At 30.3% G+C, this 19,308-nt stretch overlaps 1 protein-coding gene across 1 annotated transcript; it reads right to left on the bottom strand.

Annotated features, from left to right (window-relative positions):
* Nucleotides 1-1,258: 1,258 nt before the first annotated feature.
* On the bottom strand, nucleotides 1,259-13,803 carry LOC119667534 (protein still life, isoforms C/SIF type 2-like). Its single transcript, XM_038076837.1, has 4 exons — nucleotides 13,650-13,803; nucleotides 11,903-12,182; nucleotides 6,677-6,808; nucleotides 1,259-1,417 (listed from the first exon to the last, which is right to left on the bottom strand). Exons 1-4 carry the CDS (start codon nucleotides 13,775-13,777, stop codon nucleotides 1,259-1,261), a joined length of 699 nt encoding a protein of 232 aa, XP_037932765.1. The 5' UTR covers nucleotides 13,778-13,803.
* Nucleotides 13,804-19,308: the final 5,505 nt, after the last annotated feature.

Below are 19,308 nucleotides of genomic sequence, written 5' to 3'. Positions count from 1 at the left end.
AGTGTAAATGCCATCATTCCTCTTAAAAGCAGATTTAATTTTTATGCAATCCTGCAAAAATCTAAATATCGTAGATTTTCCCTACGATAAAAGCAGAGTTGGTAGTGAAATATCTATTTCTATTAAAAAGCAAATAATCTCTGAGTAATAAATAACTGAACAAATTGTTTATATTTTTTCTGAATTTTTTAGTATACAGATTTAAGTAATCTATTTTTAATTCATCCTCACAAGAATTACATCCTAAAATTATGCAACATTTTTTCTTATGTCACATCTAACCACTATTGATGGAGATTTAATATATGGATTTAAAAAATTCAATATATTAATAATAAAATTTAATTGTTGCAATTTACTACTTTTTTAATTAATTTATTAAACCTAATTTCTATTAACTGTATAGCATAAACCAGTTGTATTATAAATAATTAAAATATGTGTATATAATGACTTAAAATTTAGTTGAGATGAAGCGGTTAAAGACTTGTGTGAGTATATCCTGATTTTTGCTTACAATTATAATTATATCTTACATATCTTATAGTGCTAAGTTTATAACATAATTGAAATCATTAAAGTTGTATTCTAAATCTTTTTTGTTCAATTTTTTAAAATCCAATACAATTAATTACTATTATTAGTTCAGATTATAACACCATAAAATTTAAGCTGCTAAACCAACGATGTGGGACAATTTAGTTTTAAAATTTTCAATACACATGCTTAATATATTTGGGCCATAGTCAGTTAATACTAAAAATATATTTATCAAGTTTAATTTTTTATGCATTTTTCTCACTAAATTTATTAGCGCAATTTAATCCAACTAAATGCATTTCAACATTTACTCTTATACACATACACATACAATACAATAAACAGACTCATACATACACGCGTATAACGTACGTACGTCTGCAGTTCTATGGAAAATTTTCTAATTGTTGAAATGTTAGACTTTGTCGTTGGTTCAAAACAATAAACGTAAATCAACTCTGTTTTTTGAAATTTTGTTACCAGCTTTTGCTATTTGCATTTGTTTGATTTTGTGTTTGTTGCTTTTGTCATTGTTTTTGTTTTTGTTTTTGTTTTCGTTTTCTTTATATTTTTGTTTTCAGTTTCTTGTTTTCAGTTTTCAATTCACTGTCATTACGTGCGCGTTTTGGTTTTGTTCATGAAAAGTCATTGTACTGTGCCGTCGCTTAAATCATTGCCTCCCTTTATCCTTGCCATTATTATGGTTGCTTAGCTGAATTTAGCATTGCTTAGCATGATTCTTGCCATTGCTGAATTGCGGTATCGCTAAGGCTGTAATCATAGTCATAGTCACAGTCACAGTCACAGGCACAGTCACAGTTGTAGTCACATAAGTAATTGTTGTTGTTATTGCTTTAGTTTTCCAGTCTATTATTTGCTATTGTAGTTAGTATGCAATTTTGGTAGAATTTAGTGTTGGTGTGTTAGCGTTGTTGTTGTTGGTTAGTAGTTTTAGCATTTCTTATATTCTATAGAAGTTGTTGTTTTAGTCATCGTTTTTGTTGCTTTTATCGCTTTTGTTTTTGTAGTCATAATAATTTCTTAATGGAATTTGAGCATCATAAACTGTGAACTCTGAGATTGCTTACGTTTATATAATGCGAGCGAGTTGCTGTTATTTATAAAATATTGTGGCATACATTTCGGCGCAAATATATAAATATTTCTCTTTATTAAGTCTTTCAGTGTTTGAATAATATTTTTGTTATTTCTCTTTGTTTCTCAAGCAGACAATGCCCAGCTTTTTATCAAGCCTTTTATTTTCAACATAAAAATTGACATAAATTACAGTTCATATTTTTGCATATTTACTTTAATGGAGGACGGCGATGATGAGCCATAGGGATTCAAGTGCTTAATGACATTTCGCAAGAAGTGGAAGATGTGTAAACAAATTGGGTAAAAATACAAAAACCAAATTATTTTTAAATTTTTTGATTATACAAATAAAAATGGTTTAATATTCCTTATTTTTTTAATAAAATATGAAATTTCCCCTGAGTGTGCAAATAAAATAAAATTTATTTTAATGCAAAGGAATGATTTAATATTATGGTAAAAAAAATATATAGTTTATTTGTAATAGTTTTTCATTTATGTGTTTATGTAAATATGCTGGCAATGATAATGAGTATATTTAATAATGAAATTGTCAGTTAATATATAAAAACTTTTTTTTATTTTTAAATTCAACCTACCAGCAACCGATACCAACAGTTTTAAGTAAAAGTAGGCTAAGTATAAATACCTTGGTTGCTGGTTAAATGAAGAGTGGACATGAGATCAAGAAATCAAATATCGAATAAAGATGACAAGAAACTCTTTCCACAAATTCAAAAGAGTGGTATGTAAAAGCAACATCAGCAACAACTTACGTATGCGCTACGTTATATGCTATGTCTGGTCCATTCTACTCTATGGCTTGGAATCTTAGACTTTAAAAATTCTAACAATGAACAAAATCGAAGTTTTTGAAATAGAGTGCTACAGACGTATTCTGAAGATTCCTTGGACAGACAAAATTTCAATGAAGAAGTTCTAACAAGATTAAGAATTGTCTATATAATCCTAAAAACTATTAAAATAGGAAAAACGAAGTATTTTGGTCACATCATCCGAGTTCCAAAATATGATTTGCTGCAACTGATAGTGGAGGGCAGAATCCAAGGCAAATGCGGCATGGGAAGAAAACAAATGCCTTGTTTGAGGAACATCCGATACTGGACTGGGTTAAGAACGTATGGGGACTTGGTACATACTGTGAGAGACAGAGAGAATATCATATTGAATGATTGTATAGCATTTAATTTTTGAAGAAACAAAGAAGAAGAGGCACTCTTTTTTATTTAATCCTTATGCAAAATCATATGTAACTGTCTTGAATTCTTCTTAAACAATTTTTAATCCTGATCGACTATAAATTTTATTATCCCTACACTTAATTTGTGAAACTGTGAATAAATTTCTAATGTCATTAAAGTGGTGTATAAATGAAATAAATAAATTCAGTCCAATGCAATCAGTGTACCGCACTGGACATTACTTTCGGTTTTATTTGTTTTGTTATGTGGGAGCAGAATGTCTTTTTGTCCTTTTTCAGTGTAAATTTAAAACATGACTTTTTATTTAGATTTTTTGTCTTGTTTTACTTTATTGCTGATTTGTTTCTCATTGTACTGTAAAATTGTTGAAAGAAGAATTGAAAAATTAAAACTTGATGTGAAATCAAAGTGCCACTGCCTACAGCAATCAAATTGGACAACTCCTTCCCTATTCTACTGTTTCCCCTCGAAGGAATTGATTTGGATTACGAAGACATTTGTCATGAAATTGAATTTATTTCGAAATCAAAGGGAATTCTTTGTATTGCTGTTGCGGATGGGTGCCTCAAGGGAACAACATATGTGGACAATTTGTTTAAAAAAAGGTTTCGAACTATGTGGAAATGTATGGTTAAAATGAAATCGAAAGGGCAGTTCTCAAATGCAAAAAGGAATCGATTTATAAGGAAAGTAAAATAGTGAAGCTGCTAATTTTTTAAGTAAAATTTTAATAGTTTTATTTCAATTTTACATTCAAAGTGAGCAACAGTTTTTAAAATTTAATTGCTGGATCAAGTCAAAAAATTTATATGAGTCAAGTATTGATTGTTCGTAGTGTGAAATTTTGTAAAGAATATAACTGTATTAAAGTGTTTTATGAAAAAGGGATTCGAAGTTAGGAATTCAATCCAACTCAGACTGCAGATACTGTAGAGAAGAGAGAGAAACTAAATACCATGTGATTGCGGAATGCCCGACACTGATGCATAAGCGGAGAAAACTCCTAGGAGGGTATTTCATGGATCATAAGGATTCAAGACTAGGAAAGAAATATCATTAAAAAAATCGAACTTGGAGAAACACTCTAACTCGACTAAGGGGGACAATAGATCTCTTAGGTAGCTGTGCACGATCTCTTCTTTTAATAATAATAATAATAAATGGAAAAGGGATAAAAGGGGAAAAGGGATACACTGTAACTTAAAAGATCTATTGTGTCTCTAATAATGTAAGCTAATGTTTTTTAATTTCATATTATTTTATTCATTATTGTTATTTGTGTTCCTTTCATCTTATGAAATTAAGAAAAAATTCTTAATTTTTGGTTTGTGGATTATCGATGACTCGTTTACATATATAAATCAGTAAGATGGATATAATAGCTGCCAGATTCTGATCGACTTCGTTATAGCTCGTAATAATAACCACAAAAACACTGAATATGTAGACTACTTCAATTTTTTTTGGCAGTATCTTTACCTTAAAGACTGGTACAGATGACGAAATCTCATTTCAGTACAAGCTTCCACATGCTCGAGCATATATGACTATAAAATAAAAGAAAAGCCCAATTATGAATACTCCTGCTCGTATATGGTGACCTATCTCATTAAAGGTATAGATATGTTGGATGTCATCAATAATTATTTATTTGCTTGGAAAGCAGATATATTTATTCTTATACCAATTGCTCAAATTGGCTTAAAAATTAACACAATCGCCAATGAACAAAATTTTGTGACTGTATTAAGATAAAACTGGTGAGTACTTGTTTCATGGAGGGGTTAAGCAGGATCAATGAATTATTGAGAGGAGTGAATTATTCTTGCAGTGATATTTCTATAAGACTTTTATAAAATTTCAGAAATCGTATAAAAAACATCAATGTTTTATAAATCGTTTTTTGCGAATTAAGTTTAACAAAAGTTGTCAGCAAAAACTCAAGTGAAAAGTGTAGGGTGATCGTGACCTTGAAAAATGAGGCCTAGGGTTAGTTTTACAACGCAGATTTAAGTTAAGGCTCAGTTAGACGGTAGGTAACGTAAGAAATTAACTCGAAGCGAAATGCATAACTAACCAAACCTGTGTATTTCGCTTTGAATTAATTTCTTACTTTACCTACCATCTAACTGAGCCTTTAGATTTGTAAGAGTTTGATATTGGGCATTACTACAGCCGTTAAAAATATGTCATGGCTTTTATGGGATAGAAAATTGATCCCATATTTATTTAAACAAAATATTACTATATTAAACTGACAAGAGCAGATCTTCTTGATGATGGCGAGGAATTTAGTAAGGTATGAATCACGGTTGCCACTTATGGTACTTTAGTACCAAAATTGGTACTTTTTTTTTTTTTTTCGTTTGGTACTCATTTTCAAAAACTGGTACATTTTTGACGACCCAACTTTATTGTGGATATTTCCAATTAATTTTTTTTATAAATGCAACTTTGCACTATTTTATATTTTGTTCATTTATAACACTATAAAAAAACACAGAACGAGAAAACAAAAAGGTCTAAAAAAATTTTGGACCTTTTTTTACAGAAATGGTACCTTTTTAAACCAATTTTGGTACAGAAAAAAATTTTCAAGTGGCATCCGTGGTATGAATTATTAAAAGTTCTATGTCACGAAATAAATAATGAAATATGTAAACTTAAAAATCAAAAGCATTAAACGGTATTTAAAGTAGAGAGTTCTCAAACCATTTTAACAACAGATGGCCATCTAGTACTACGTAACTTAACAAATATTAAACTTACTGTCGCTAATAGACATGCGAGCTTTAAAGCATTCCACCAAAATCAGCAGAAAAAATGAAATGGTAAGCACGCTTTAAAGTACTAACTACAGTAACAAAATAGCACAAGATGACGTTCTAAAACATTTTTTTTAGTCATATACTCGAAGAAATGGAATATGACTTATAATTTGCTAACATTAATTTTATTAAAATATTTATTAAACCAAATAAAGTTATTACTTATATATAGAAAAAATTGTTCAAAGTGAATAAGAATTATAAAGTAAATTTTAGAAAAATAAGTGTAAGTATGATTAGAACATATTTCTACTTATTGTCCTACAATTTAATATATAATTCTTCTATACTTTGAATTAATTTTGATGCAGTTTGATGATGGATACCATTAAGTACAAATGTTTAAATGTAATACGTACCTATGTTAAAATGTATTAATGTGTAAGCCGTGTTATTATGTTAATTATTCTATGCTATGTTTAAAAAAACCTTGCTTTGTTCATAGAGTTAGTGGCGCATTAATTTATTATTCTTTTCTGATTTGACTATATAAATTGATTTCAATTATTTCTATTCACTGCGAGAATACTTAAGGTTCAATTAGTCGGTACGTGCCGTGCCGTACGAGCTTAAGACAAAGCGAAATGCGCAACCAACCATATCTGTGTCTCTGAAAGGGGCGAAATAAATAAAAACGGCGAACTTGGTTTATATTGTTTTCATCAGATACAAGCATGTGGTTGGTTGTGTATTTGCTTTGGCTTCAGTTCGCTTAAGTTGCTTGCTTCGTCAATAATTTAAGTATATAGTGCATTTATTTTTGTTAATAATCTGTTTTATGCTACAAACAAAAAATATATTCGACTTCGTTAATAATAACTGCAATACAAAATACGCTCTCAATCTCATATTTTTAAGTACTCGACTTCTGTATTGCCTTAATAATTAAAGAACTTTTCGGATTAGGTGATTTTGTTGTTTTGGTTCCAATATTTTTTTATTTTACAATAATTTTTTATAAACAAAGGAAGTAACACACACACTTACCGATTCAATGGCCTTCTCCAAGCGGAAAATTTCTTCTTGCAGCAAATGAAGCGTTCCAGTTTTACCACGATGGCGTGCAAATGCAGCAGCGCATGCACTGTGTATGCTATTGACCCAATTTTCTAGTTCAACCTGAAATTTTGAAAAAGCAGAAAAAGAACTTTTAAGTGCCATTCATCGAATTCGAAAATTCTAATTATGCACTTTAATTGAAAAACAAGCAATCTAAACTAGACAAATTGGTTGAACATTTGCAAATCCTGTTAATTTATGTAAGCGCTGTAAGGCTACAAAGGATATGGAAGTACCCATTCAATATGTACTGAAATCAGAAAAGAATTTTAAAAAAATATTGAAAAATCTGTAGAAATATGGAGTATCAGATAAGCCTGTAGCTGCTGTAAGCCTAGTTTTGTTCTGGTAAGTCATTCATTACATGGTACATATGGTATACATGGTACATATGGTATACATGGTACATATGTATATAGTATATATACTCAGACACACGAATGAGATATATGCATGAGATATAGTCACATTACTAAAAGCACTAAATCGTACTCGCTAAGGTTAAACAATGACACAAAATGCATAAGTGACAAATATCATTAATAATAAATTCAAAACAGCCATGAGACAACCTACAAAGGCTTTTGTACTTTTGTACTCCAAAAAAGAAAAAGGAACTGCGATATTGCCTGCGTATGTGTCAAAGCATAGCCACTTAAGGCGCTTGCAACACATAATAAGGTCATTTTTCGATTGCAGTTGCACCAACAGAATAGCAGCACTGGCGACAACAACAGCAACAACAAAAGAAGCAGCAACACCAACGCCAACACCAACGCCAACGTCAACAGTAATTGCAGTTCGCATTCATGGCGATGGCGATGGCGATAGTGAATTGCAATGGGCGATGGATGTCCGAGGTATCATGCTCCGGTTTTATTACGACACTCACACACAAATGCCATTTCGTTTATGTGTTGCACTTTTTATCCTCAGCCTTATGAGAAGGATACGCTCTGTGATGAAGTTAGCCGCGAGCAATGAACTTCTATGGATCTGTTTTTTTATTCGTATTCATTCAGCAGCCCATTTGCATTATTATGCAAACAATTTTCTATTCATTGGCCGTTTGGCTGTTTGCCTATTTCCTCGACTGACTGGTGCTGGAACCTAGCTGCTGGTGTGCATGCGTTTGTATCCTTGCTGATTCCGAAGCTGTTGGCACTCGGTTGGCATGAATTTCATTTAAAATTGTATCCCATGATTTCGTTTCATTTCGTTTCGTTCAGTTTGTGCAGCCATAATTTTCAGTGCATATTTACAAGGACATCTTTTGTTTAAATTGGTCATTTTTTTATTAGAACTTTTGTGTTTTACGAAAGTTCTCTATTTGCTCGCTTTTTATATACTAAAGACAAGAATAAAAAATTTTTTTGAAATATATAGCATTTTTAAAACTGCTGCAGATTATGTCGTTGGGTAATAGAAACCATGGACATTGACTTGAATCGCCTCAAGGCTCTTTCGTATTGCAAATACATTCAAGGATGCCCGACCATCGGGCAGCTGCTGGTTTGTGTGCTTATTTGATCAATTTAAAAATTATACGCTGCTGTGAATATTTTTAAAATTTTTTTTAATTTATAACTAAGTTCATTTTCTCTGAAACTTGTCTTGTAACTGCATAGTGGTGAGAGTACAGTATTTGATATATACATATTTCAAATGATGGAAGAAATAAGGTTAAAAGTTTTGAAAGTGAGTATTTGATATACCATCTAATATGTTATGAATCAACTATGTTGAGTTGAGTTTAGTTGCAAATCACTAAAACCATACACTCAGAAGAATATGCTTTAACCACATACTAGTTAAATTCAACTGATCATTTTGTTAGAAAAATTATAGCTCGTGTGATAAAGAAGAAATAAGAACCAACATGTGGTATAGTTAAACCAACATAATGCATCAGGTAAGAATATTTTCTACTGAACTTTAGTTAAAATTTAGTTAAATCAACCAATTTATTTTTCTAAGTGTACATCTAACTATTAAATATAATAGAGCGCATTGCAGTGACTGTCGGAAGAAGGGAGCTTGCAGATGTACGTGTATTACTTACTGCTTAAGCTGGTTGCTAATGATATATTTAACGGATTATCATGGACTGTGTTATCACTTTAACAAAATGGATCTGTCCAAAGAGATAGATTGTCGACTCTGCGTGGAAACACACGAGACTTCCAGTCACATTCTCTGTGACTACCCAGCCTGGAGGAGGTCACTGGGTCGATAACTACTCTGCCCTTCTGACATTAGAAGGTCCTCAACGTTCGACATTCTGGCCTTCATACGGAAGGCAGAATGTCCTCCGTTCGGTTAGGGCCTGTTACAGCATAAAAGATCAACCATGGTTGGGAGCTGGTACCCTGTTTATTCCTATTTGTACTGCTTAAGGCTATTATTTCATTCAAATACGCTACAAAAATTATGTACCATAGACTACTTATATATAAAAGTCCAACGCTATGTAGAATAAATGTACAAAATAGCACTAACAACTATTCTATAAAATAGATCGATGTATCTTTTTTCAAAAAATAAGATATAATTCTTGTTAGCAATTAAAAAATAAAGTTAGTTCTTTAATTCTTTAATATTAAATTACTAGAAATGCACTGCGGGGTAGGTGTAGATAAATTTTTGCTATTAGCAGATATAAATGACTATCTTCATCTTCGTGATGAAGAAACAATTTTGCAGGCTGTGTTGTTAGCAGTTAGGGAGGCTTGGTTATTAATTACAATCAGATCTGGACAGTATTGACTACTCTTGTCGTCCATATATTGACCGGTATAGTATTAGCTTATTTATTAAACTCAAGTTGCTGGCGTTACTACGGAGGTTCCTCACTAAGCCTGTAGTATTAAAAGGACAAATAATTGCTAATTGTACCAGGAGAAGGATTATCTGTCGATCAGACACTGCACTGGAAGCTGTTTGTTGAACTTCAAAATTGTGAACGTTTTCGACTCTCAATATCTATATAGATTCTCTATTGAATGATTATCAAATTAAAAGATTTTAAAGATTCTCATACATATTGTTAATTGAAATATAGTAAGAGCATACGAAATCGATAATACATATATATAGTGGGTGTGTCAAGTAGTTTGAGATATTCTTTCTTAAAGAATACATAAATTATTTATTAGAAAATAAATTTAAATTTCTAAGGTATTGCTGGGCTATAACTATATCCACTTTTTGGACTATATATATATTTCGTGCCAAAGGAAGCGTTTAACTTTACAAACGAATGAATCTAATTTTTTAATCTAGTCATATAACGCATTATTTATTTTCTAGATTAAATAATGAACTGGTGAAGCAAAACCGTTCAAATGGTAGTATGGAAAATAGTAGTATTTACTAGTTTAGTACTTGTAACTAATTTTTGTACAACTGTAACATTTTATAGTACAGTTGTAATATAATAAATGTCTGTCAGTATCATATCGAAATTTAGCACAACTTCCTAGTCTTAGTTTTGCAAATATTTTTAAGCTGATATACCAATATGTCCTGAACCGTATACAAGAAAGATTTTGGGGTTGAAATCTCATTATTACATATTTCGGACTATTGGTTACAACAGATTTTTTCACTTCTCTGAGGGCAATGTCGTGTTGTGGGATCTTAAATTGAAAAACTAGTCATTTTTGCTACTGAAAAGTCTAGTCTATATATTAGAATACATATTAGTCGTTTCAATTAACTGAAAAGTTGGTGATATCTTAATTGCTTTACAAGTACTGGAACCTTTTCAATAGTAAAATATGTAAATGTAATATGATATTCCCTTTTTAAAAGTTATGTATTCGTATATCATATTGTATTTATATATGTTCACATATTTATTTTATTTCTGACAGCAATGAATATGTGATTACCATGTAGATAAATAGGTTTTGCAAATGTCACAGTGGCATAAAAATAGAAAGTTCAAGTGACGTACATTAAACGTGTGAGTATCGAACACAATTGAAAAGGCGTGAAAATAGGCGTTAGGCGTTACTTGAAGTACCAAAGCAGACGTTTCATTTAAAATAAGTGCTTTTACTTTGCTTCAATTTTCAATCAAATTAGATTGTAAATGTGCTTAAATCTTTTTTCTTTTACATTTTGGTTGTGAACTACTGATATTTTGAACGTTTGAAGATACTAATCAAAGACAACTGAAAATAAACACAAAATTGGCTTCACATTTGCTAAAAATAGCAAAAGAGAAAAGTACATCGATGATGAAAGATAGAAAAAAAGTTGTATGAATTTTTATTGAAATTTCACGCTTAAGTGCTTTGCTTTCCTATGCAGCAAAGCAGCATATGCTCTTCTTACCACATATCGGATAATCTACTTAAAACCATTTTAAATGCATAAAGATAAAAATATAACTGCTAGAATATCAAGAGTTCACACGACCCAGTTCGTGGGTCGATCGAGCCGGCAATCAAATAGAAGTTCAATTTCAAAAATTAAAAATTCTTCACGTATGCTTTAGATTTCAGTAACCAGAATCCAAACCAGCACCGGCACCAATACCAGTACCACCATCAGCAGTAGTTGTAGCAGTGTTAGCAATTGATCCATGACAAACCAAACCGAATCCACCTACATAAAACCGAAGACTTCAACATTTTGTTAAACTATTTCTCAGTTTCAGTGGAATTTGATTCGATGTTGTTTTATGCGATATAATTTTTTCTTATTTTTTTTTAATATTTTTTTTCATATTTTTTTTGTGTTGATTTTGATTTGAATTTTGAGTTTTCAGCTTTTATCGCAACAATAAAAATTTTCAGAGAAAAGTTGAAATTTTGTGAATTCTATAGATTCTATGGATTCGCACTGGCAGCGCTACTATTTTTACGTACAAGTGTCACGTCGTCATTCATACGTTGACATTTATGTTCGTGAATCTGAATACCAATGAAACTCTATACCAAACTACCATATACTACCATATACTCCCATTTGGAGTTCCATATCTGGTTGGTTGGTTCGTTGGTTGGTCGTACATCTGCTTTTGGTTAGAGATTTTTTTCTTTTACATTGTATTATCCGTAGTTTTATTTTAGGTGCTATGAGAATGGAATTTTTTCTTGTGTGTGTGCATTGTGTGTATTATGTGTTACTCTGTAGTGTACTCACCTGACAGGGCGCTTGGAACAAATACGCATCTCCGAATGCAGTACTCAAACAGAATATATAATCGCGTTTTGGATGTTCCGGAATTGGTTGCATAATCGCACCATCAACAATAATTAAATGTTTCGGTGCTGCTTCGACGCTACGTCCTTCGCGCGAATCGCATGGATAAAATAGTAGTGTGGTGCCTTTCAAGCAGACCCAGTAACCCTTCCAGCCACGTTTGCGTGCCAATTCGATTTGATGCTTTTTGCGAAGCAACCATTTTTTCACCGAAAGGAAACTGTTGAAGAGAAAATCAAATATAAAAAAATATTTTTTCAAAAATATGAATTTTTTGCAAAAATTGAAAGAACTCCGCATTTCTCATACAAAAGGTTATCATATGATGAACTATAAATTAGTAGTTGCGGAAATGTGAAAATGAAAATGTGTTATGGGAACGTACTGTGGCTGCACTTACTGTTAACTGCAGTACGATAGATATATACCATATATTGGAAAAAATTCTTAAAATCGAATATTCCAAGTAAATCAAATGAAATATTTGAATGCACTGCAAACTCGTTAACTGCAGAGAGTTGGATGAGAGGTTGAGATGAAATAAATTTTGTATATTTGAATTGGTTCATTTGCTTTGGAATCGAATTTTAATTCCACTTATAATTGTTGATATCAGAATATCTATTTTTTGCCAGAAAAAATATTGAAGGTAGTAGATTTCAATACGTATGTGTTTATTCTATATGCACAGTATTCTATTTATAGAGGTATATATATTCTATATGTATAAGGGTATACCTTCTATCATGTTATTATTTTAAAAGCATGTTTTACAACACTGTTAATGATTGGGTGTTGAAAGTGCTAAACAATGTTAAGTAAGTCGTAAACAAGGCAATAGATTTCAAAACATAAGTGTTTATTCTATTTATAGAGCTATATATATTCTATATGTATAAGGGTATACCTTCTTTCATGTTCTTATTTTAAAAGCATGTATTACAACACTGTTAATGATTAGGTGTTGAAAGCGCTAATCATCGTATGATAGAATATAAGGAAGCTTTTTCTATTAATTGATTCTAAGCAGTTTATAGTATATAAAAAAATAAATGCAAAAAAAAAGAATTCATAAAATCGGAGTAAAAGCGTTCAAATCAAATTAATAAAAACTTATTCACAGGAGGCCTGAAATACAATATAATAATGTTCACATACTTAAATGTGATGATAAAAAGAAATTGAATTTCGAAATACAATCGAAGTCAAATCTATTTGACAATTGAATTTGAAGCGTGTGTGATTGACAACACCCGCTTCGCAACACTCACCACCCCACAGCGATATTAGCTCTCAACACTATGGCTGGAATACTATGCTTATATATGTTATATGCTGGTAAGGTAGTAAGTTGGTAAGGTGGCAATGATTTTAAGTTATAAAATGTGGCAATGTGAACATTTTGCCAACAGTTGAAAATAGAAAAGTGGAAAAAATGATAAAAAATAATACAAAAGTAAATAAAAATGGCTACATTATTTTTTATTTTACACCATTACGGATTTGGAGCTGCAAACATAAGGTAAGGTGATATCATCAAAGGTAGAAGTAAGTGAGATACATTTCTTGTAGGCCAGGCAGGAAGCCATGTGCAGTAATTTTTGATATGAATGTGCGGATGCTGGTATCTGTTTTCTATTATTACCTATTATTATTGTTATTATTATCGATTATTGATTAAACATACCCAGCTTTACGAACAGCGCCAGTGCAATTAAATGAGGACGCAGCTGTACCAGTTGCTTTTGCTTTATATGGTGACGCCATGACACTTTCGCCATCATCTTCATCAGAAACGGCTGTAGTTAAGCTCATTCGATCATCATCGGAAATCTGTTAATAGTTAAAGAGAAACAAATACAAAATTAAGTATTTCAGTAAATTATATTAATAGATAATTTTATGAAGATGCTATATTTTGTAGCTAAACGGTTTAGTAACTGAAATTTGCTCATTAATATATGTGTTATATTGTGATTTACTTAACAACATTTTATATAGTAGAAAAATAATATGATATAAAAATATAAACGTTTATGAATACAATTTGGTATATTTCTTTTTTTATATAAAATAAATTAGACCATTCTTTTACGATGTAGGGCGAGTAAGCCTATATAGTAAATCTGTTTTATAGTTGGAGAGGGTTTAGGGAGTAATATTTCAAAATTATTTTTTATAATAATAAATAGCTTCAATTAAAACTCATAAAAAATAAACTACTTGAAGAAATATAACGATTAACAATCTATAATTGTTATAATTCAGTTACCAATAACAGACACACCATAACAACGTAGTGCGTATATCGAGAAGAGCGATATTTGAATAGTATTTTATAAGTGCATGAAACTCGCAAAGTTTCTACTTAAATAAATACATCGAAGCAACTCATACTATAGTAGGAGTTCATAAATTCTATTAGAATGACTTTTGATCAATATGTTATGTAAGGCAATTTAAAGAAAGGAGAAAATAAAATAATAATGTTTCTAATGCGCTTGGGCAAGTTTATATCGTACACTAAAATAGTTATGAGTTTTAATTTTTGGGAATGATATATATAAAAGAATCAAAACTTTTTATGTAAGAGAAAGCAGTAAAACTAGTATATCAAACAGGAAATGAGTTTTCAGCATTACTGAAAATCAAACGATATAACATATCTACGTTATATCTTCATTATATCAACGTTATACCTATATTATAACTACATATGTCACTTAACAAGAATCTTAACTCAAAAACTGCAATGTTTTGTCAATAAATGTCTTAGGTCTATAATATTTTGTGAATATGATGGGCAAGAATAATATCAAACGAAAGTCTATGGTGTGATTCTTCTCAGAAGTCAAAAGATCAGGGAATACGGTTACCAAAATATAGATGGTTGGATCATACACTACGCAAAGACACAAACGATGCAGCACATGCCGTGCTCTGCTGGAAACCACAAAGCAGAAGAACACAACGACACCCAAGCAATCAATACCTTTCGAAGAACAATAGAACGTAAAACGAAAACATAAATGAACGAATTGAGATATATAGCTAGAAATAGAGAAAAGTGAAAACTCTATAAAGACTATTTCTCAATCTTATATTGTCCATAAGATGGGTTTAGCAAAGATGGAATGTAAATCGCCTGGAGCAAAGGAAACTGTTACATACGTGTTTGGTGCATACTTTCCACGTGTACGGATGAAGCTTTGATGTGATTTAATGCCATAAACTATAGAACATAATCAAACAAAATAATTAAGGAAGAGGAATATATTCTGGTAAGCATATAGAGAATAGATTTTTGAAAGGACAAATTTGAGAAAGATTTTGATACTGCACAAAAAACAAGAGAAACGAAAGAATGAATAATAATGAAATATATCAAAAAGACATAACAATGGGTAATTACTCGAGTTTAAGTGGGGTTTGGTATACTGCCCGTCATTGCAACCATGTCAAGCTGTAGAGTTTAAAATGAACACGTTTTAAAAGATTACACGAAATAGGACCACAGAGAATGGATGTACTCAACTTGAACGTGGCAAGAATAAGAACTCTTTATGCGATAAAATTTAATCCTATCAAGGATATAAATCTGTCATGTGGGATAATCATGCAGATGATAAATATATGGACGAAGATTACAATAGCTTACGAGGAATTAAAGTCAACAACTGAAAGAAAAGAGCTAAAAAGTTGTTTAAATTAGAAGTTATGCTTCCACATGTGTAGACCTTTCAAGAACCTAAACCTTATATGCACAATAATTTTGTAGATAGTAAATAAGTGGATGGTTTGGCAAGTTACCAAAAAATTGATGTCATTAACGAAAGAAAGAAACTAAGAACGTGCTATTAAGAACTTAAATTTATTATGCAGGATAATAATGGAGAAGATAAATACATTGAAGGTATAATGACTTACAGTGATTTAATCTCATCAACTTGCAAGAAAGAACTAAAACTATCAAATTATGCTATCGTGCGATAGGTTAGGGGTTCTCCAGTAATTAAATCTGCTATATACGTTTAGAAGAAGATGAATTTATGGAAAGTTCAGTAACTTACAGACATCATTAACTATAAAGAAGAAGCTAAAAAACAAGAAGCCATAGCGTCATATTGCGGTTTTTCAGAGTCTATGACACTGACACCAAGGGAGTTGAGGAAGATAGAATTAATGCTTTATTTACGTAAAATAATCTTACAATCCATTTAAAATTGTTAATGGTTTTGATATAAAATATATATTGTAGAGGTTATTTTTATTTAAATGTAATATTTTTTTTTATCAAGGCAATAATAATTTCTTACTGATAATTTATAAAATTTTTCTGCTTTTTAGAAATAATTTTTTATAATTTTTTTCTTCAGCTATTAATGTAATTTGTCAAGAAGCATAAAAGAAAATTATTTCAAGCAAATAATATTTATTTTAGTCCACTTAACGCTGACATAAAAATGATAGGCGTATTTGTCTTCCTTTTTTGCTCCTGCAGATATTTGAGAGCAAAAACCTCGGCTAATATTTTTAACGCTTCATTATCAGCAACAATAAAAAAAGAATAAATATCTTTACGCTTTACTGGCTGCATTGTCCATCCAAATATATATTTGATTTATGTATAGGCACATGTACATATGTACAATCATGTATATATATATATGTGTGTGTATATATAAATAAGTAATTTTTTTTATGTATTTTATTTGATGTGTCCAAGCTAACTTTTCTTAATTTTTTTATGTACTTTTTGAAGTTGAAGTTGTTTTTGTGATAAGAAAATTTTCGTATGTCCTTTAGCACGTGTTGAACTTGTCAACCTACACATTAACAGTACAAAAACAAAAAAAATATATAAAATAAAAAAGTGCAAGTATCTCAGCTGAGCTGAGCTGAGATACTCGTACTTATATAAAAAGCAGCAGGCATAAATGGTGTCAATTTTGACGTGCCACCTTTTCGCCTTTATTGCCATAAATGACGGCAATTCGTGCTGGTGTCCTGTTTTGTTGTCCCTGTTTTTGTTGTCCCTGTTTTTGTTGTCCCTGTTTTTGTTTTGTTTGATGATGTCTTAAATTAAAGTGAAAATAATAAAGTCGGTGTTGATTTGGTAGTAACTTTTATATTTATGTGTAGGCAGGTTGAACATTATTCTTGTTTGGCGGTCGTTGTTGGTCGTTGGTTTGCTCGTTGCTCCTGAAACTCCAATTCAGTTTTGGTCATTTAATTTTAGATAATTTCACATTCCAGCGTGTCCTTTCCTAATTAGGCATAACAGCGCGCATTCAAGCAACAAAAAACGTGTCCATTTCGGTTTGTTAATATTCTATTTATTTCTTTTTTTGTCAGTCGAGATTTCGAGATTTCGAGATTTCTAGATTCAGCCTGAGTGATTTGGCGGCTGTTACGGTGAAATGTGATGGCAGTACATTTGGGGTAAAGAGGTATTAAATTTCGTTGTACCACCAATAAAATTTTTATTGTTATGCATCCAATGTTGTAGAAAATGCAATTTTCTGAGAGTAATAAATATTTTAGAATTCCTTAAAAATAGCAGTAAGAGACTTCAAAGGAAATACTTAAGATTTTATGTGCAATAAAAACACCAAAAAATTTTAATTTAAAATGTTTAAACATGAAATACTAGTTAATTCAAAAATAGATTGTCTCCAAAATAGACGACTCAAACGGTTTTTAAGAGAAACAAAATATAAAGCTGAGCATGATATAACATTTAGAGTTTTCGTAAGATACTTAAGTAAAGATATATTAGTTTATTTGTAGATATGTAAGATTCTTACTTTAATAATACATAAAATTAAGCACGGATACATAATATACTTGAAATATGATATATAAGTTAACTTATGGATATTTTGAGTTGATACTTTCACAATGTATAAGAGGATGGATAAGATAGATAACGTCATTAAGTAAAGATAAATTTGTTCATTTTTAGATATTTGGATCTATTATTCTAATAATTTATAAGTTATAAATATTTTAAGTTGATGCTTTCATAATGTATTAGATGACACATAAGATTTATAACATACTTAAGTAAATATACCTAAGTGAAGATTGTTTCATTTTTAGATATGCGAGATTGTCACCTTAATAATAAATAAGTTGAAGCGTACTATACATAATACACTTAATTAATGATATTTAAGTTTACTTATAGAAATTTTCAGTTGATATTGTATACGATTGTACATAAGATACATGATATACTTAACCAAAGATATATTAGTTTACTATAGCTAAGTTAGGTTGACACTTAGAAAACAGTTTACGACTTCATATAGAAATTGTATGAAAACATATAAGTTTTTGTTATATGGATTTATTATAGTTTATATATGAACGCCTAACAAGGAATAATTGCAAGATATTGAAGAATTCATATACATATAAGCATAACTGACAGAAAATGAAATTTAATTTTAGATAAGTAAATTATAGAACAAAGTATATACGGACTATAAACTAATTAAATAATAAATAATAAATAATTTTGACAAAAAACTTGGAACTTGAACCTGCAGCCATGGCTGCTTGTGGATAAACACGATTAGTCATCGCTTCTTATTTGACAGGCATGAGTTCTAAGCCTGGCACTTGCAGTCCAAACAATTTATATACGGACTATAAACTAATTAAAAATTCGTTTTTTTCCTAAGACCACTGATGATGAGTACTTGACAATACTCAAAACAGCGTTGTAAGGTCACACAAATTCAAATAAATTAATAAAAAAAATTTTGTTGTTTGTTCTTTATTACTGTTCGAACCCTTTTAACTTACTTTTAGTGTCCTTTCAGATTAAGACACGTCACATTTGTTAAAAATGATTAAAATTTAAATTTATTGTAAGCTCTGAAATATATGTTACTTTTTATATTTGGTCAGTTAGAAAAACTGTTTAATCTTTATTATTTAATATAATTAACAAATTAGAATTCTACCATATTAGGTTCTTCTTCTTCTTTTTACAGAGGCTGCCGTAAAATAATAAATCTAATTTCAAATCAAGTATTTTCAAGTATATAAATCTAATTTCAAATCAAGTAAAAATATTATTTAATCTAGAAAGTAAATATTAACAAAAGCTAGTCAGTCTAATTATTCTAATGATTAAAATCATTCCATCTTTAAAGTCATGAATAATAAAGAACAATTATAAACATTTAATTAACTTAAACATAATTCAACATATAATATTCTTCTTAACTACACACAGAGGTCCTTATTAGAAATCCTTCTGAGAAGTGCACGTTCATCTACGCATTTACATTCAAAAGCTTACGTTTTATCCTTCCAAGCTTTTTGTACGTTTC

The sequence above is a fragment of the Teleopsis dalmanni genome, chromosome 1 (assembly GCF_002237135.1).
Source record: "Teleopsis dalmanni isolate 2A chromosome 1, ASM223713v2, whole genome shotgun sequence".
Classification (NCBI taxonomy): domain Eukaryota; kingdom Metazoa; phylum Arthropoda; class Insecta; order Diptera; family Diopsidae; genus Teleopsis; species Teleopsis dalmanni.
Note: the sequence above shows the minus strand (reverse complement) of the source record. Positions and strands in the feature narration are given on the sequence as shown.